General features: G+C 43.4%; 1 protein-coding gene across 4 annotated transcripts in view; it reads left to right on the top strand.

The window, feature by feature from the left end:
• The window catches only part of RNF220 (ring finger protein 220), a 739,925-nt gene that overhangs the window by 578,798 nt on the left and 140,087 nt on the right, over window positions 1-21,040 (top strand). For 2 of the 4 annotated variants that reach the window (XM_030206265.1, XM_030206262.1), the window contains exons 5-6: window positions 8,815-8,857; window positions 13,268-13,300. In XM_030206265.1, coding sequence (XP_030062125.1) covers window positions 8,815-8,857; window positions 13,268-13,300 — 76 coding nt within the window. The remainder of the gene's footprint in view (window positions 1-8,814; window positions 8,858-13,267; window positions 13,301-21,040) is intronic. The other 2 variants (XM_030206266.1, XM_030206264.1) reach the window with 1 other exon arrangement.

Below are 21,040 nucleotides of genomic sequence, written 5' to 3'. Positions count from 1 at the left end.
GCATGTTTGAATTCCGTTACCATTTTCATCTTCACCACCTCCCTGGGGAGGGCATTCCAAGCATCCACCACTCTCTCCGTGAAAAAATACTTCCTGACATTTTTCTTGAGTCTGCCCCCCTTCAACCTCATTTCATGTCCTCTCGTTCTACCGCCTTTGTATCTCCGGAAAAGGTTCGTTTGCGGATTAATACCTTTCAAATACTTGAACGTCTGTATCATATCACCCCTGTTTCTCCTTTCCTCCAGGGTATACATGTTCAGGTCAGCAAGTCCCTCCTCATACGTCTTGTAACGCCGGAGTGTACCCAGCGGTAATCACTGCCCAGTGGCAGTTACCGCCAGGTTATAGTGGGAGCCCTTACCACCACCTCAATGAGTGGAGGTAAGGGCTCCCCCCCCCCCCCCCCCCCCCACCGAAATGGCTGCAAGGCAAGTGCTTTACTTGCCGCACGGCCATTTCTTGTAGGAAAGCGAGACTTCCTTTTTACCAGCTGCGGTAAAAGGGGGCCTCGGTGTGCATGTAAAACACGTGCCAACGCCAGCGCCGGCCCCCTTTTGCCGTAGCTTGGTAAAAGAGGCCCTAAATGATAAGGTGTCCATTATATTCCTATGGGCGTCTTATCATTTAGCACACGCTAAATCTATTAGAGCACCTAAGTGAAAGAAGCCCTAAATGTTAAAATTTTAAACATTAAAAAAATTGTTTTTTAAGAATCGGACTTATGGAAATGGGACTTGATATACCACCTTTCTGAGGTTTTGCAACTAGATTCAAAGCGGTTTACATATATTCAGGTACTTATTTTGTACCAGGGGCAACGGAGGGTTAAGTGACTTGACTGGGGTTACAAGGAGCTGCAGTGGGAATCGAACTCAGTTCCCTGGGATCAAAGTCCACTGCACTAACCACTAGGCTACTCCTCCACTCATTCCACCAATAAGAGCCAACCTCATCAGTGATGTCACAATGGCTTGATTGCCCGATACTTGGCTCACTTCTGATATTGTGATGTCATAAGGGAAAGGGAAATGGGACTTGATATATGGCCTTTCTGAGGTTTTTGCAACTACATTCAAAGAGGTTTACATATATTCAGGTACTTATTTTGTACCAGGGGCAATGGAGGGTTAAGTGACTTGCTCAGAGTCACAAGGAGCTGCAGTGGGAATCAAACTCAGTTCCCCAGAATCAGAGTCCACTGCACTAACCACTAGGCTACTCCTGCACACTTATGATGATTGTGTTGTAATTTTCTCAGTAAAAATATTTCTATATCAGAGTAACATCTCTGAATTCCGATATACAATATGAATGTACATTTTTCCAGTGAGATATGTTCTGGTAGGTCTTTATAGAACAGACATTGTTTTTTGACACTCCACATAGGCTGTCTTTTATAAAATGACCCGCACAAGGCCAATATTCAAAATCAATTTACCCATGTAAATAAATGATTATCTGGACAACGATTATTCGTTGCCAGAGAATGTGGTAAAAGCGGTTAGCTTAGCGGAGTTTAAAAAAGGTTTGGACGGCTTCCTAAAGGAAAAGTCCATAGACCGTTATTAAATGGACTTGGGGAAAATCCACTATTTCTGGGATAAGCAGTATAGAAAACCACAGAAGCACCAAGAGCCTTAGGAAAATGGAACACGATTCTTTATTAGCAACTGTTGATATTCCAAGATAGACCCGACACAGGCCATGTTTCGGCGCCTAGCGCCTGCTTCAGGGTTCTGGTGTTTTTCAAGACAGAAACGTCTTTCCTATCAAGTTGGATAACAATCCGTATAGATTCAAAGCAAGTTGTGCTTGATGTGACAGGAAAGGCGAGTCCCTTCGTGTTTAGTTCAGAGATCCAAAAAAAAAAAATGGTTGGTGTGCTGGCATGTCAGGGACACCAGTGCACTACAAATGCTGGCTCCTTCACAACCATTTGGTCATTTTTGAGATAGGCGTACTCAGTTTCCATTATCGCTAATGTCACTTCTGTGGCCGTGACCACCCTTAGACTTACCTTATTTCTGGGGGTCAGCTTCTAAGCTGGCTTCTGCCTATCCTTTCTGGAGTAGTTTTCTTTCTGTGTGCTGGCTGCTTCCAGCATGGCTCTAATTACTCCACTCTTCTGCACCTGGGGGTGCTGCCTGAGTTAGCTCTACCTCTGTCTCCAGCCTGGCTCTGTTTGCTCCCCTGTGCTGCACCTAGGTATTCTAAGTCTCTCTATGTTCTGTGTGCGCTCTGCCTACTCCTTAGTTTGTGCTCCTCTCACCCGCCGGTGGCTAGAGCCAGTGGCTGCCATAGTTTGTCTTGCTGTTCCTACCCGTTCCAGACTTTAACCCAGTCCGGTCCGGTTCTTCCAGGCTGCCAGACTTGTCTCTCATTTGTGCCTGGACAGCCTTTGTAGTTGCTTACTGATGGCTGCAGCTGCTCCTCAGGTGTTGAAGGGCTTTATTAATCACTTAGAGACTGCAGCCTTGGCCTTTGCATCGTCTAAGGTCCCTGGTATGTTAGAGTGCTCTGTGCACTGCTACCTTGTCCAGTTCAGTGTTTCTAGCTTGTTACTAGTAGCTTGGGCATAGCTTTTCTTGTTGGCTTGTGTACAGCTTTACTAGTTCTCCTGTGTGTTGTGTTGTGTGAGTTCCTAGCGTGTGACTAGTTAGCTTGGGCATAACTTTGCTTGTTAGCTTATGTTCAGCTTTACTAGTTTTCTTGTGTTTAGCTTTCTGGTTTTCCCGTGTGTGTTTTCCTTTGCTTCTGGAGCTTCAGCCCTAGTCCTGTCCGCTGCCAGTACTCCTTGCTACTGGAGCTCCAGCCATAGTCTTGCTGCTTCACCTGACCATTGCCTGAACCCGATACTTGCTGCCTGTTGCATCACCCGACTACTGCCTAAACCCCGATACTTGCTGCCTGCTGCCTGACCCGACTACTGCCTGAACCCTGCTACTTGCTGCCTGTTGCCTGACCCGACTACTGCCTAAACCCAGATATTCTCTGCCTGTGGCCAGACCTGACTATTGCCGGAACTCGGACATTCCCTGCCTGTCTGCCTTGCTTTGGCCTAGGTGCCAGGGGGCACTTCTGTATCCTGATTCCTGTTGTTCCTGCTTGCTAGTTCCAGTTCCGGTTTCCTGTAAGCCCTGCCGGCTGCCCGAACCTTAGGGCTCAACCCTCGGGGAACGGTGGTAAACGTAGGTGAAGCCTAGGTCCAGTGTGTTCCTGTCCAGCGGGTTCCGGTCCCGTGGGTTCCAGTCCAGTGGGCTCCACTCCAGTGGGTTCCAGTCCAGTGCGCACCCGTCCGGTGCGTTCCAGTCCTGTGTATTCCTGGGCAGAACTCCAGTCCGGGGTTCCAGTCCAGCCTTGCCTCGTCTCTGCTTTGAAGGTGTCCTTGCCTGCCACTGCCGCTCCACGGTAGTGGTCCAAGGGCTCACAAACCCAGTGCTTCCAGGGAAGAAGCCTGACAGCTGAAAACCAATACCAGCCATCTCTAAAGCCAGCCCAAATGTTGAGATTTGGCCGACTCCGACCGTATTATTAAAGCAAAAGATAGCCGCCTATCTTGTTTTGATAATATGGTTGGGACACCACTTTACGGGGCCAGCCATCTTGATGAACGGTGCCATTTGATTATGCCCCTCTTTGTAACGTAGAGAAAAGATGGCACCCAAACATTGGCAGTGACATGCAAAACTGTCTGTATTCTTTCACTTAGCACCTAATTCCATGGCCCATGTCCCTCCCATATCCACACTCTCCCCTTGAGTGCCATAAAATTAATGGCTGAGTTTATAGACTAGGGGTGTAAGTCATTTATATACATAACTACAAATTAGTGCCAGTCAGGGTTTGGTGACCCCGATAATCTCACAGGAGAGGATTTCTCTCTTCAGTCTGCTTGTGGGCAGCAGGAGGAGAAAGAACTGAACGCTGCAAACGGGCAACTCTGCGGGAAGAGCCAAAGCCGCCCCCAAAATTCACCCAGGGATTGATGTGACCTTCACAGCAATATAGTACAGTCTTCTTCTGAAATAAAGTGAAAAGTTTTCATTTCTCAGCTACACAGGAAAAGTTCACTTGCCAAAGGCAATATTGTGATACGTGACACACAGAGGGGCATAATCGAACGGGGACGACCATCTCTAAGGACGTCCCATCGAAGGGGTGGGGAAACCTGTATTATCGAAACAAGATGGGCGTCCATCTTTCGTTTTGATAATACGGTCGGGGATGCCCAAATCTCAACATTTAGGTCGACCTTAGAGATGGTCGTCCCTGGTTTATGGCCATAATGGAAACTGAGGACGCCCATCTCAAAAACGACCAAATCCAAGCCCTTTGGTTGTGGGAGGAGCCAGCATTTGTAGTGCACTGGTCCCCCTGACATGCCAGGACACCAACCGGGCACCCTAGGGGGCACTGCAGTGGACTTCAGAAAAAGCTCCCAGGTGCATAGCTCCCTTACCTTGTGTGCTGAGCCCCCCAAACCCACTCCCCACAACTGTAAACCACTACCATCATAGGAGCCGACTCTGTGGGAGTTGTGGGTGCTTGAGCACCCCCAATATTGAGAAAATTCCTTGTATGTGGCCAAGGAAGGGTTATTTCCACTGGGCTTAGCACCCCCAATAATTTTGAAAAGTTGGCTCCTATGACTACCATAGCCCTAAGGGGTGAAGGGGGACACCTACATGTGGGTACAGTGGGTTTCGGGTGGGTTTTGAAGGGCTCACATTTACCACCACAAGTGTAACAGGTAGGGGGGGATGGGCCTGGGTCCACTTGCCTGAAGTGCACTGCAGTACCCACTAAAACTGCTCCAGGGACCTGCATACCGCTGTCATGGAGCTGGGTATGACATTTGAGGCTGGCATAGAGGCTGCCAAAAAAAGTTTTTTTTTAATTTTTTGTTAGGGTGGGAAGGGGGTTGGTGACCACTGGGGAAGTAAGGGAAGGTCATCCCCGATTCCCTCTGGTGGTCATCTGGTCAGTTGGGGCACTTTTTGGAGGCTTGGTTCTAAAAATAAATGGACCAAGTAAAGCCGGCCAAGTGCTCGTCAGAGCCGGCCTTCTTTTTTCCATTATCGGCCGAAGCCAGCCATCAAACTCGCCCCAGTCCCACCTTCGCTATGCCTCCAACACGCCCCTGTGAACTTTGGTCGCCCCCGCGACGGACTGCAGTTAAGGATGCCCAAAATCGGCTTTCGATTATGCCGATTTGGGCAACCCTGGGAGAAGGACACCCATCTCCCGATTTGTGTCGAAAGATGGGCGCCCTTCTCTTTCAAAAATGCTCCTGGAAGCGTCTTTCTTTATGAGGCTGATATTCAAAGCATTTACATCAAGTGAGCAGTGCTTTTTAAAAAAAATTCCTTGCAGTTGTATGTATCATTCTGGCGACCATGAAAGGGGCAAAGATGAAAAAACAGTCACATGCAGGGGATCAAAGTCCTGGGTGAGGACAAGGTCAAAGGTGTGCCTGGCAACATGGGTGGAGAAGGAAAGACCAAGGCCAGTTCAGAAAGCAGTGAGAGAAATAGCCTATCAAAAGACCTGGCAGGAGAATCAAAATGACAGTTAAAATCACCAAGGATCACTAAATAAGGAAAACTGGTCACCACGTCAGAGGTAGACCTAATAAAAGAATCCCAAAGGGCAGAATCTGGTAACAGAGGGAGATAGCAGAACAGCAAATGAACCCAAGGAACAGATTCAAGTGAAAGAAGAAACAATTCTGGATAAGGCCGGGACTCAGAAGGAAGTACAGTAAGCAGAAGAAAGTCTGGGGCCAGGATTGCCAGCCCCCCCCCCCCCCCCCCCCCATGAAGCTTGTGATATATCATAGAAGGTATAGCGGGGTAGGAGGCATTGAGCCAACAGAGCCTCCTCCCCAGAGCAAACCCAGCTCTTAATAAAACAGTAAACAGAAGCGGCCTGAAATCATGGATAAAACCAGTCTTGGAGTGAACCAATCTACAATTAAGAAGAAAAAAGAAACCAGAGCCAGATCCAGAGGAAGACATATGGGAGTAGGAGGAGAGGAAGGAAGAGCAAGAGGGGTATGGAACAAGGATCCTAGCCTAGAGAGGGCAAGGTGGGGGAAATGGACAGTTACCAAGAATACCAGGGATAAAACCCATGGTACCAAGGACAAACAAAAAGGTGGTAACAAACCTAGGACAGACGAGCCCCTTGCAAAACGATGGAAGGCAACAGAGAAGAAACATGAAGTCTAACTGGAGTCGCTCCAATGAGCATGTCCTGCTCTATGGGCTTGCTTGTTTGGCGTTGTGCAAACACTGCAGTAAACACCTGCTCCCCTCTGACATCGCTAAATATCAGCTACTGTTGCAATTGTAGCCGTCTTGAAACCTGCATCTCTACCAAGCATCTCATTTCTACCGAGCATCTGCAAAGCAGCTGCCTGGTCCTCGCTCTGTACTTTATATTCCTGCCTGATCCAATCCTCCATCTATACTGAACATAGGAAATTTTCAACTCTCATACACATACAAGTGGGGACCTCACGAGACTGGGGGATTGGGCGTGCAAGTGGCAGATGAAGTTCAATGTTGACAAGTGCAAAGTGATGAATGTGGGTAAGAGGAACCTGAATTACAGCTATGTCATGCAAGGTTCCGGTTTAGGAGTCACGGACCTAGAAAGGGATCTGGGAGTCATCGTTGATAAGATGTTAAAAACTTCTGCTCAGTGTGCTGCGGCGGCTAAGAAAGCGCACAGAATGTTGAGTATTATTAGGAAAGGGATGGAAAACAAACACGAGGATGTTATAATGCCGTTATATCGCTCCATGGTGCGACCGCACCTCGAGTATTGTGTCCAATTCTGGTCGCCGCATCTCAAAAAACATATAAAGGAATTAGAAAAGGTGCAGAGAAGGGCGACGAAAATGCTAAAGGGAATGGAACGACTTCCCTATGAGGAAAGGCTGAGAAGGTTAGGGCTCTTCAGTTTGGAGAAAAGGCGGCTGAGGGGTGATATGATAGAAGTCTACAAGATAATGAGCGGAGTAGAGCAGACAGATGTGAAGCGTTTGTTTACACTTTCAAACAACAACAAAACCAGGGGACACAAAATGAAGCTAGAATATGGTAGATTTAAAACAAATAGGAGAAAGTTTTTCTTTACTCAGCGGGTAGATGAACTCTGGAACTCGTTGCCGGAGAATGTGGTGACAGCAGCTGGCCTTACGGAATTTAAAGGGGGTTTGGACAGATTCCTGAGGGAAAAGTCCCATTGAACAATATTAAATTTTTTTTTTTTTTTTTTTTTGGGGGGGGGGGGTTGCCAGGTTCTTGAAGCCTGGATTGGCCGCTGTCAGAGACAGGATGCTGGGCTTGATGGACCCTTGGTCTTTTCCCAGTATGGCGGTACTTATGTACTTACTCCTTGACAGTGGGGCAATTCTGTCAGCCATGGAGCAACCCTGAGCTTAGGAGTCACCCACTTGTTTGCCTGAACTAATCCTGATTGTTGATTGTGAAAGCAAAGTTGCTTACCTATAGCACATGTTCTCTTTGACAGCAAGAGTACTCAAGTGCACATTTCCATTCTCCTACTGAACAGCTCATTCCAAGCCTTAAACTGAGGGGCCCTTTTATTAAGCTACATTAGGTGCTTATATGCGCCAAAAACAGCAAAAATGACCTAACACGGGAGATGCTAAAACATTCCACTTTAGTTTTGCCATCTGCATGCACTAAGCACAAGATAATGAATTATTTTTTATTTTGGGGGGAAGGGTATGGCTGGGTGGAAATGGGCATGTGGGCATGGGTGCTTTCATCAGTAACGTGCTGACATCACTGCTGTACTAACTGGTTAGTTGTGTCCATAACATGGGAGCCCTTAGTTCTGCCTAAATTGGAGGCCACACAATTTCTTCTGTGTCCCCTCGTCAATGTCTCCCTGGGAGCAAACCTATGCAAACAGCACATTAATAAAGAGAAGTAGCTGTGATGCCCTTAAGAAAATAATTGTCAAAGTTTTCTAAAGAGGATTGAAGAAATGTATAGAGAGAAAAAGGATGAAGCAAATCGTAAATAAAAATAAAAAGATGATAAAAGCTGTCTTGTTGGAGGTTTTTAAGGCTGATGTGAAAGTTGCAAACTGCAAAAGCAAAGAATTAGCAGTGCATCTGAAACCTTTTCCTCCTAGAAATAAAGGGTTGATAAATGCAAAACCATAATCTAGTAGCTTTAGAAGTGGTTCATAAACAAGGTTGTCTTTAATTAAAAAGTGACTGGTGCACTTGTAACAACTGAGGAAATTCAAAAAAGAAACCCAATTTCATTCTGCCCAAACTTTCATTATGGACTGCTTTGGCTTTGTTTGTTTTTTGAATCGAAGCCTGCGGCCTAGTGGTTGCCATGGGAACTTGAACTCTCACCTCGTCCTCAGCCGGTCACATGACCGAAGCCAACATGGCTGCCGCTGTTGTGAGCTGAGAAAGGCTGCAGGTTGCAGCGCTTTGTATCCGTCTGCATCGGGCCCGGCTCAGGGGGACCGGACTTTTGGCTGCTGCCGCTGCACGACCGGGTCTCTGAGCGGTTCGGGACTTGCCTGGGATCTGCGGACCGCAGCTGCCATGCAGAGTGAGAAAAGGGCCGGTGGCAGAGAGGAAGTAGGTTTGTTTACATCTGAGGGAGAGCGAGATCCAGCAATCTCATGTAATCCTAACACTAAAGTGATTGATAGCATCGTCTTTGCACTCAACTGTGTCAGATTGAAAAGTCTTTGGCCATGCAAGCTGGGTATTTATTAATTTATCGTCTTTCCTTCCTCCTTTTTCTCTAGACTTTTTTGCGAGTGAGGGCTAACAGACAGACCAGACTGAATGGTGAGTGTTGCTCAGATGGACGTGACTCACAAATTGCGTGTGCTGCTTAATGTGGATGAATTTTTAAGTTTTGGGTGGACAAGAAAGATCTTTGTTTATGTGGGCAGGATTTAAATTTTGGTTGGAGCTGTAATGGACTAGAAAAAGTAAACACAGCAGGATTACTTATACAATATAGCTTGTTTAATGGGGCTTAATTTCTATCAAAATAATATTTGCTTATCTAATTTGGGCCCAGAATGGATCAATATCTATCATCAGAAGTAAAACCAAATTTATTTTTCTTTTTTTAATCATTAATTTTGCTATTATACGTGAGATCTTAAAAATATATATGATGGTGTACAGTGTTAGGCATATTTTCAAAGCACTTAGCCTTCCAAAGTTCCATAGGTTTCTATGGAACTTTGGAAGGCTAAGTGCTTTGAAAATATGCCTCTGTGTGTGTGTGTGTATATATACACTATACACACACTAGCCTTTAAGCCTGTAACAACGGGCTAGTTTTTGTTTTCCTATGGCCTCCCCCCTGTCCACCAACTCTGCTCTCTCCCCTGCCCTCCCCCCAGGGTCTTTTTCCCTCAGTTCCGCCCCCTCCTTCCCTCCCTGCTCCCTCCTCCCTCCTCCGATTTCCACGCCCATGTCCAAGCCCTCCTCCCTATTGGGCTGTACTGCTGGTGGAGGCGGGGCTTGGACTTCTACACTCTCAGTGTTCCGACTCTACTGCACATTTACAGGTGAGTCAGTCACTTGCCGTTTATATGTTTGATATATATATATATACATACACACACACAAACCATTTAAGGGCTCTTTTGCTAAATTGCCTCAAGGGTTTATATATATTTTGCACTTAATGTGTTTTAACGCAGGAAATTTAATACACAGCAAGTGCAAAACTAACCTAGTGAGACAAAGCCAACATGGGTTTAGTGAAGGGAAGCCTTGCCTCGCCAATCTACTACATTTCTTTGAAGGGGTGAACAAACATGTGGATAAAGGTGAGCCAGTCAATATTGTATATCTGGATTTTCAAAAGGCATTTGACAAAGTACCTCATGAAAGACTCCAGAGGAAACTGGAGAGTCGTGGGATAGGAGGTAGTGTTCTATTGTGGATTAAAAACGGTTAAAAGATAGAAAACAGAGAGTAGGGTTAAACGGTCAATATTCTCAATGGAGAAGGGTAGATAGTGGGGTTCCCCAGGGGTCTGTGTTTGGACCGCTGTTGTTTTTCATATTTATAAATGATCTAGAGATGGAAGTAACTAGTAAGGTAATAACATTTGCTGATGACACAAAGTTATTCAAATTTATTTATTTTTTATTTGTTACATTTGTATCCCACATTTTCCCACCTATTTGCAGGCTCAATGTGGCTTACATGAGACTAGGCATCCAAATGGCAGATGACATTTAATGTGAGCAAGTGCAAAGTATGACGTGGAAAAGAGGAACCTGAACTATAGCTACGTGATGCAAGCTTCCACATTAGGAGTCACTGACCAGGAAAGGGATCTAGGCGTCATCGTTGATATGTTGAAACCCTCTGCTCAGTGTGTGGCAGTGGCTAAGAAAGCAAATAGAATGTTAGGAATTATTAGGAAAACAAAAATGAGGACCTTATAATGCCTTTGTATCGCTCCATGGTGAGACCGCACCTCGAATATTGTGTTCACTTCTGGTCACTGCATCTCAAAAAAGATATAGTGGAATTAGAGAGGGGCAACGAAAATGATAAAGGGGATGGGACGGCTTCCTTATGAGGAAAGGCTAAAACGGCAAGGGCTCTTCAGCTTGGAGAAGAGAGGGGAAATACGATAGAGGTCTATATAAAATAATGAGTGGCGTGTAGCATTATTGCTTGTTGAGAGTTGTTATCAATGCTGATTAGCGTAAGCCAATTAAGTTACGTGCATCATTATGGAATATGCCTGGATTTCGATACTGTTCTCTAGGCATGATATATAGAATCCGGGGGATAGCACCTCCTTTTTAGGAGGCAGTAAATGGTCCTGTGCTGAGGTCACTTTACCACATGCTGAGGCAGCGTGCTAACTGTAAAAAACCTTCCATGCCCATTCTCCGCCCACACTCCATCCCCCTGGTACAAAATCCCTCCTCTCGGTACCCTTCTCCACCACCGCCAACGCCAGGCTCCGCTCATTCTGCCTCGCCTCACCCTATGCTTGGAATAAACTTCCTGAGCCCTTACACCAAGCCCCCTCCCTACTCATCTTCAAATCCTTACTCAAAGCCCACCTCTTCAATGTTGCTTTCGGCACCTAACCTTTATACCTTTCAGGAAATCTAGACTGCCCCTATTTGACTGACTGTACATTTCTCCTGTAGATTGTAAGCTCCTTTGAGCAGGGACTGTCCTTCTATGTTAAATTGTACAGCGCTGCGTAAATGTCAAGTAGTAGTAGTAAAGTACAGTAACTGCATAAATACTGCAAAGCCCTCTAGCAGTTACCATGCATTAAACTGCGTTTTACGTACTTAATGCACTTTAAGCAAAGGCCCTTAAAGTCGTCTGTCATTTGTAATAGTTGGCAGGAAAAACTAGTGGTGTTGTGGTATATATTTATAAAACAGTGGCGTTTGTATACTGTGAATTTGCGTAGAAGTCCGCTATCCTCTTAATTCTATAATCTTAGCACTTAAATGTGAGCACCATTTGTGCGCTAAGATACGAGCACATGCGGATTGCCAGTTGGATGCTAAGCAGTGCTATACAAGCTAAAAGAAAATGGGGGGGGGGGGGGTAGTCTATAAGCTGCGCCTAAAGTTCAGCACGGTTTAGAGGTTTAGAGAGTAAACGCTTAAGCGGAGAGGTCGCATGGTGCAAACACCTGCACCTAAATTTACGCGCACATAACCCATTTTCTTTAATTATGTGTGTAACTCAAAACCATGCCCCCTTTTTTGGACTGCATGTACGTTTTAGGTGTGGATCCTGTGCCTATCTTTACATGTATTAGTACCAGTTGCACTTAATTAGTGCTAGTAATTGCTTGTTAAAAAGCCTATTGTTGGTACTAATGGGCTCATTATTAAGTTTTGCATGCAATTTTTGGCGACCTTTATAGAATCAGGGGGATCATGTGCACAGTATGACCAAGTGCCACACTTAGGTGTGTAACTTATAGAATAGGAAAGTTACTTTCTAAAATGTAAGCGTTTACATGCTGTGATGGCGCTTGAATGTTAAGTGTTCAAATGCCACTTACACTTTACTCTGTGATGGAATCTGGGTGCCTCGATGCTGTTCTAGAATTGGAGCCCAGTGCCCTGAATTTTAGTTCCCAAATTTAGACGACCTTTGTAGAATTGCCCTCTGTGCGGGCAATTTTATAAATCATTTTCTGGGTGTGATATATGGAAAAAGGTCCTTCGTTAATTACATGGAGGGTCATTCATTTGAGGTATCTCCTTTCCGTGGTAAAGCACTTTACGTTTATTATACGCAGGTACTTTCTCTGTCCATATTGGACTCACAGTCTAACCTTTTTTGTTTTTTCCTACCGGAGGCAGTGGAGGGTTAAGTGACTAGCCCAGGGTTATAAGGAAGCATTCAGTGGATGTAGTCTTGAAATAAAAAACTTATTTTTATTTATTTAATTTGCTATGTACCGCATGCAAGCCTGAAAGCTATCAAAGTGGTGTGCATTCAAGTAGAATAGGTATTTTTCTGAATATATACCTAAAGCAGTGGAAGGTCACAAAGTGGACTTGTCATCTGATCCCCTCCCCTCCCCCCAGTTCTTAGCCTTCTGCTCTAAATGTTAGATAACTCCTCCTTCACTTACATTCACACCTTTGGAATAGGTGTGGATCGTTGTACAAGCCTATGTTATAAATGCATGGAGTCATCTGTGTTGCTAAAATAGCTACCTTTTTGGACTTTCGCATAGGCTCCCTGTTATGAATTTACCTTCTACAAATCACTTGGTTATGGGAGTCCATCTGCTGGAGAACTGACATCTGAAGCTTGAGCATATTGTTAGTGTTGGCAGAGTGGGATTGGAATTGAGCCTCCAGTTTAGGAGCTTAGCCGAGATTGGAGGCGGGGCTGGTGGTTGGGAGGCGGGGATAGTGCTGGGCAGACTTATACGGTCTGTGCCAGAGCCGATGGTGGGAGGCGGGGATAGTGCTGGGCAGACTTGTACGGTCTGTGCCCTGAAAAAGACAGGTACAAATCAAGGTAAGGTATATACAAAAAAGTGGCACATTTCTTGGGCAGACTGGATGGACCGTGCAGATCTTTTTCTGCCGTCATCTACTATGTTACTATGTTAATGGTGACAGTTGTTTTCCCTATTAGTCTATTCACTCTTTTTCCTGAAGATCCATCTTTTCAATAACAAACTACCTCAGGGTTTTTGTGTTTTTTTTTTTTTTTAAACAGGGTACCTGTGTGGGAAATTCTCTTTTTATAGAGGTAACCTGCTCTGAAAGAGTAAATGTATGCGTGTGCATCTAAACTGCCCAAATACATCCCGAAACCACCTTCCATTGCAAAGCATATATAGTATGAGTGAGTTTTTGGTGCACTCACGTTTTATAAAAGCCCTTTTTCTGTATGTAAAATAGATGTTCCATGCTGAAAAAAATGTTATAAATCGATCTCCATAATGCTTTTGTTCTAGCAGATTGTAAACATTTAAGACATTTTAAAAATCGGAGCCCCTCTTATGTTGTCCTTAACTCTTCTTGCTTTCTCCTGGGAAAAAGGGGCTTCCTTGGAGAGAGGAAGTGAAGAACTCGTGTTCCTAACTCTGATTCTATTTGTACAGCTTAGACTGGACTGTGAAACTTATGCAATAGAAAAATGTTTATGCAAAAGATAGTAGGCAAGTCTCACCTTCAGTCTGGCAACCTCTGTGCTGCCATGGAGGAGAAAAGGTCATCTGAAGGGAGTTTGAGATCTTCGAAGAGGACTTGGAGGTCCCTGCGGACTCTCGTTCCGAGGATCCTCCCTGTCGGGAGGCTGTGGAGGAGCAATCCCTTTTGTCTTAAGGAACTATCGTCTCTCAGACGAGGTTGCGGGGGCTTTGGCTGTGCTTAAGCCTCCCACAATGGTCCTTTGGGGCTCCGCATCATTTTTTTCTCTATAAGGCTCACATCCACTCAATGATGGCAGAGTGGAAGTCCCTGGATGGTCCCCTTGGGGTCGCCAGGGCTGTTGCTCATCTCTCTATACCCTTTGCTGAAGAGTTGGAGAAGTGTTGGGTCTTCCCAAAGGTGGATGCCCCTGGTTACGGTGGTCACAAAGGTGACTGCTATACCTGTCCAAGGGGGCTCGGCCCTTTGGGAGCTCCATGAATAATATGTGGAGCAGCAGCTCTGCCTGGCCTTTTCAGTGGAGGGCCTTAGCATTCAGGCTTCTATTCTTTCTTATACTATATATTTTCCTCTGTGAAAACTCACTAAACCATTTCAATACAGTACCACTCACTCCAATCTGACTAAACCTATTCAACAGTTGTTCATGGTTCACTGCATCAAAGGAGGCTGATCTATCGAATTGTAGCAAAATCATTTGCCAAATTAAGGGGGTAACTCCTAGCACTCAGAATAGAAGTAACAAACATTGTCAACCAGACCATTATGTCAGAAGGAGATTTTTTAAGTAAATAGAAAGGACAAACAAGTAACTAGCTTTCTTAGACAACCTTTTTAGGTAGATTTTAATAGTATTTGTATCAACTTTGAAAAATGTTATTCCATAGCATGTCTCCTTTCACAGAATTATCTGCTCTTTTCTCCTGTTACTCCCATCATCGGCAATCCTGTCTGGTTTCAACAAGACTTTGCCTAATTAATATCTATTTTAGTGTGAAAATAATTTGCCAATTCATCCACCTTAGGATGTATATCACGTGAAATTATCAGTTGTTATCAATGAGTTGAAAATTTGGAAAAGCTATTTTGATGAATTTTTGTAGCTTGGCTATCATTTTTCCGTAATATTTCCCTTTTGACACAACAGCAGAATTTTTATACATTTTAATCTCTTCTTTCCGCTGTCTATAAACACCAGGGATCCTTGGCATTACTCCAGGATCTCTCTAGCCTCCTACAGCCCCTCTTAAGCTTTGCCAACTCTGGTGTCTACCAGTGATTCCGTTTTAAGCAACCATTCCCTTTTTTCAGAGGTACTAATTCATCTAAGGATAAAGACGCTGCATTATTACAAACCTGGTGCGACATTTGGCGTTCTTTGAAAACCAGTGGCCATCTTGCGGAGTTAGTTCTGTGGTTGCGGTTCCCCCTTCTGAAGCAGCGCCATGTGAAACAAGCCCCTTGTCGAGGAAGAGAATCGAGATTAGGGTGCTTTATTCCGTGGTGTTATGTATCTACACTGTCGAGTGAGAACAGATGGTGGATTTGAAGCTGGAATTATCAAGTCGTCTTGCAGAGAACATATGTGATTCGTCTTGAAGCTAAGTAATCCTGTGAGTTTTTTTGCTAGTAGTGTGAGAAGAAGATAAGCTTGTAAACAATATCTTACTGCACTTCATTTTTATTTTGGGACCATTTAGTATTGATTTTTGATTGTGCATTGCTGATATATGACAATACCTGAGCATTGGGAGGGTTTTTTGAGTCAGTGAGTTTTTCCTTAAGAAATTTTTTGTGAGTTTTTTTTTTTTTCTCACTGGCTGGGTTTCCTCCTGGTTAATTTTCAGGGAGCCTATGATAGGAATGGACTCCATTGCAAGTGTCAGTCAAAAGTAGAACAGCCCGGGAGATTTGAGGCTCATATATTTTTATACTTAGCTTCTTCCAATTACTAGGTACACAACACCTATATCACAAGACAACACAGCTAGCCCCTGTTGGGTGCTGAGGCCTGTCAGTGATTGCAGCTCCTTTCCCTAAACACAAACCACGTGTTCGCCCTGAGTGCTGCTGAAACAAACAGTACATAGGTATTGCCATACTGGGAAAGACCAAAGTCCATCAAACCCAGCATCCTGTTTCCAACAGTGGCCAATCCAGGTCACAAATACCTGGCAAGATCCCAAAAAAGTACAAAACATTTTATGCTGCTTATCCCAGAAATGGTAGATTTTCCTCTAGTCCATTTAATAATGGTCTATGGACTTTAGGAAGCTGTCCAAACCTTTTTTTAAACTCCGCTAAGCGAACCGCCTTTACCACATTCTCTGGCAACGAATTCCAGAGTTTAATTACACATTGAGTGAAGAAAAATTTCTACAATTCGTTTTAAATTTACTACATTGTAGCTTCATCACATGCCCCCTAGTCCTAGTATTTTTGGAAAGCGAAAACAGACACTTCACATTTACCAGTTCAACTCTACTCATTATTTTATAGACCTCTATCATATCTCCCCTCAGCCGCCTTTTCTCCAAGCTGAATAGCCCTAGTCGCAACAGCCCACCGGGGGTGATAAGAATAAGAACAAGGACGCCCGGTGGGCATCTTGATTTTGGGTATGCCGCTGCAGAAGTTTATGTGTACCAGAGAAGCAGAATGCTGTGTAACGGGGAGTATTGAATTTGGGAGGGGGTTTTAGTATTAAGGCCAGGTAGGGGTGGAGTGAGGGGGGGGAGAAAACTTGGGGAGAAAATGTTCGATGGTTTTGTATCTGTTAAACATACTCCAATACCAGATGTCAAAATTATGGTACCGTGTCATGTATTTGCTGCTGTTTGTGTTAACCATCAATAAAAACGATTTGAAATAAAAATGACCACTGGAAATGAAAAAAACAAAACAATGGCCTGCATTAGGGGCTTTTATAGCCTATTTAATTATGTTTAAACAAATGAGAGATCTACATGAAAGAAAATATTTTTATTATTTTGACTTATGAAAACCACTTGTCCCTGAAACATGCTCAAAACAGAATAATCCATTTGTACAAAAGAGATAAGGTGAAGATGTGATTCCATGTGCCCCAATGAAAGGAGAGTTTAATTTTACTTCCAATCTTTATATAACACCAGGCTTCCCAAGGCAGATTACTGATGGGTTCATCTTAACTGTTGTTGTAAACAGGATATCCTAACTGAAATGTGGTCATGTATTACTGTATTGTATAGAACAGTGAGAAAAATTAGCACAAAATACAGCCTTTGTTAGTGCTGTTTCCACCAGCTACAATAATTTTTGAAGCTATTTTAATGGTATTCAGTTTTTATTTCATGATATTTATATCTACATATAGGAAACTTTAAATAAAAATTTTGTCTTCCACCTTTTAAAGCACAGTGACCAACAAATCCGCGATCTTATTCAAAAAGTAGATGACCTTGAGAATAAAGCCCATAGAAATAATCTTTGGTTGGTTGGGGTGCCAGAGAAGATCCTGGATGGTGAACTTACTGGATTTTTAGAAGCCTGGTTCCGTCAATCTCTGCAGTTGGGCACCCACCACAGACCCTTTTGGGTGGAAAGGACTCATAGGATAGGCCCTAAGGTCCCTGCTGGTGCTTGGCCACCTGTGGTGATTTTAAAAGTTTTTTAAATTATGCTCATAAAGTTAAAATGTTGCAAGCGATGCGTTCTGGAAAAACTTTAACTTATGAAAATAAGAAAATCCTCTGTTATCAAGGCTATTCCGCAGCTGTGGCCATCTGGCACTGGGAGTTTGCATCCATTTGTACAACCCTTTTTACTAAGTAGGTTAAGTTTGCACCGCTATATCCAGCGTTTGTGAGAGTGGATATGGATGGTCACCCTTGCTTTTTTTGACCCAGTCACTGATGCCAGATCCTTTTTGACTGCTTTGGATGCCCAGGATCCCACAGGCATGGCTTTCATCTGAACCTTGAATGCGTTGGGGGCAGCATGGCTTCTTCTGTTGCTTTTCTGTAGCTGCATTTTTTTTTACCATGCATGTGCACTGTTCTTAACATGAGGTCTAACTGGTCTCTCTGCTTTAGTTCTATTTTAGACTTGCTTTTCAGTATTCTTTTTATTTTATTTATTTATTTGTTACATTTGTATCCCACATTTTCCCACCTATTTGCAGGTTCAATGTGGCTTACATTTTTTTGCCAACTCACCCATGTTGTTTTTGTAATTGTGGTAGTATATTGGTTTAGACCATTTTGTGTGTGTGTGTGTGGGGGGGGGGGGGGTTACTGGGGTTACTGATTGTTGGTGCTGGCCATTTCATATCTGCTGGTGGGATTTAGTGGGAAACATCTTATAGCTTACCAAGCTGCATTCAGTTTATACTGGGTGGGGTGTTGGCGGAGGGGCAAAAGTGGGTGTTCATGTCTTAAGGTACAAAGGAGGGGTAGTTTCAGGGGTGTAGAGTGGGTTACAGGTTAGTAATTGGGTTAGGCCTTAGTGATGGATCTAAAGAGGGGAATGGGAGGAGGGTTGGATTGGGTGATAGTATTTACATATATTGGCACACTTTTGAGGAGAACTGTTCTTTTTTTTTTTTTTTTTTTTTTAATCTTCCTATGATTGGCATTGAGTGAGAAATCCTTTAGGCCTGGGCAGGGAATTTCTGTGTTTTTATACTACATTGTTGTTGTTATAGTCCTCGGGATATGGGATCCTCCACCTTGAAAATACATTCCTGGAATTCATTCATTCATTCATTCATTGCATTTGTATCCCACATTTTCCCACCTATTTGCAGGCTCAATGTGGCTTACAGAGTTTGGTTATGACATAATCATTCTGTGATGTCAGTTACAATTAGTAGTGTTCAAAGATTATGTAATGGAAGAGAGAAGGAAGTTGTTAGGCAAGGTTAAAGGTGAACTGTGATAACTGTGTAGATTGGTGAGGTAATTTTTGTAATGCTGTGGCTTCTCTTTGTAGGCCTTCTGGAAGAGATGTGTCTTCAGGGATTTGCGGAAGTTGGTTATTTCGTCAATAGCTTTCAGTGTTGTGGGTAATGCATTCCACAGCTGCGTGCTCATGTTGCAGGAATCAGTTCTTATTTAAGAGTACTAAGATACAACCAACAAGAGTTGAAAAAACTGCAGGTTCATATAGCTTGCCTTCAAGAAATCTATTTGTCACACACTGAACATCAAAACCTGCATAGGAGCTGGTTGACGGAATCTTTTGCTCTACGGGTACTACACATAGTACAGGCATGGCCGTCTTGTTTAGCAAATGTCTTTCTTATACTATTTGTAAGGTTGAGCATGAAGCATCTGGCAGGTGTGTTTTGGTATATTTTGATGTTGAGGGTACTGAACTGCTTTTATTGACTATGCTCCAAATGTGTTTACTATGTCATTTTTCAACAGATAATACAACTTTGTGGTTCATATTTGCATTTGCTATTGAAGGTAGTCGGTGACTTTTTAATTCTGTTTTGGATCCACAAATGGACTGCAGGGGTGATGTTACTCCTGGGGATCACAGGTGGGTTTGTGGGCTGAGTTCTTTCTGCAGGGTGTTAGATGGTTGATTCCTGGAGAATTTTGCATCCACTAGATCTGGACTACACCCATGGTCTACACCCATGGGTGTACACCCATGGACTACACCCATGGTCCGAATAGATCTTCTGCTGGTTGCCGCCTCTTTGTTTTCCAGGGTTCTGCGGGTGGAGATCGGACTTCCTGTACTGTCTGACCATGCAATTGTTGGTTGGAGCTACAAGGTTTTCTACAAAGAATTGGCGATTTTCCAAATGATTTGTACTGGGATGAGGCCTGTAAACAGTGGAAACACTTTTTGTAGAAGATAATGCAGAACATGTTCTGATTCTGTTTTGCTCTGGGAAACCGCTAAAATGATGCTTATGGGAGAGACAATAGCATATGTTGCTGGTAAATGGAAGGAGGCAACTAGAGAAATATTGTATTTACAGGCTCAAATTGACAAATATAAGAGGCAGTGGCTACTTACTAGAACTCAAATTGAGATCTTATTTATATTATAAATATAAATTCTATAGATATGGAAATTGAGCAGGCCAACTGCTTGCTCGACTGGTCCTCAATATTGTAAGGAGATATTGCACCAACAACAGATGATTACAGAACGGGCACGGAAAACTGAAGTTTTCTTCCAGTATTTTAAAACTTTTTATCAAAGGCAGAATATCCCCCTGGAGGATATTGATTCTTATGGAAGTATAGCTTGGGTAATACACAAGTGGATGATTAAGAGCGACAAGAGAGTATTAACAACAAAAAGATTTCCCTGACGAAGCCCAATGAAATTGAAGGGCGAAGGGACCTGTTGGTTGAAACCGTTGAGGGACGAAGATTTCAAGATAAATGGATTGCTTATGCTTGGGTTGAAACCGTTGTTTATGCTTTATTTACAATTCCATAGAATTTATTGTTTCAGCTATAGTCACTAAAAACATGTAAGGAAAAGAGAGAGAAGAAAACAGAGGGTTTTTTTGCCAATGAAGAGTGGATGTTCAGTGAATCTGTCAATATAGAAAGTTTCAGACCGCTGACTTCCCTCCTTCAAATCTCATCTCTTAACAACATGAACAAAATTCATTTCTGAATGATATAAAGACAATAATAACATTAAAAATTAAATAATTAAGTAAAAAAAAGAATTGAATTGTTGGAGTCGCACAGTATCATTAGGTAACCACTGTAGATTGGGATTAATGTTCATTTTTCGAGTGCTTAAGTTATAGTATTTTGGAAAGTAATTCTCAGCTTAGGTTGCCAGTTGTCTCTGAGGTAGACGGGCAGCCCCTTCGTCTTCCTATAACTGCATTGGAAATAAGGAATGCTGTTAAGCAAGCTTATCTTTCTAAAGCACCAGGTCCAGGTGGGCTGGTAACAGAATTTTATAAAGTCCTGCAAGTCATGTATCTCTGCTTGTGGCTGCTTATGTTGAACAGGTACATGCCAATGGTGCTTTTTCATTTCATGCTAATCATTCCTTAATAATGGTGTTACCTAAACCGAGTAGGAATCTGTCTTTAATAGACTCCTATAGACTCCTGCAGACCTATTTCACTTATTAACTTTGAGCTGAAATTGGTGGCTAAAATATTAGCAATTAGATTGGCCAATTTTACTGCCTGGTATAATTCATGCTGACCAGGTTGTTTTTGTACAGGGGAGACAGGCGGTGTGGAATGTTTAATGAGTAATGGCTGCTCTGGGACATAGTGCTACAAACAATCTTCCTGCCCTTTTATTAAGTCTAGATGCCCCAAAAGCATAGGATTGTGTTAATTGGGGGAAGGGAAATG

The sequence above is a fragment of the Microcaecilia unicolor genome, chromosome 6, assembly GCF_901765095.1.
Source record: "Microcaecilia unicolor chromosome 6, aMicUni1.1, whole genome shotgun sequence".
In the NCBI taxonomy this organism is placed as follows: Eukaryota; Metazoa; Chordata; class Amphibia; order Gymnophiona; family Siphonopidae; genus Microcaecilia; species Microcaecilia unicolor.
This window is presented reverse-complemented; position numbering and strand designations above follow the sequence as displayed.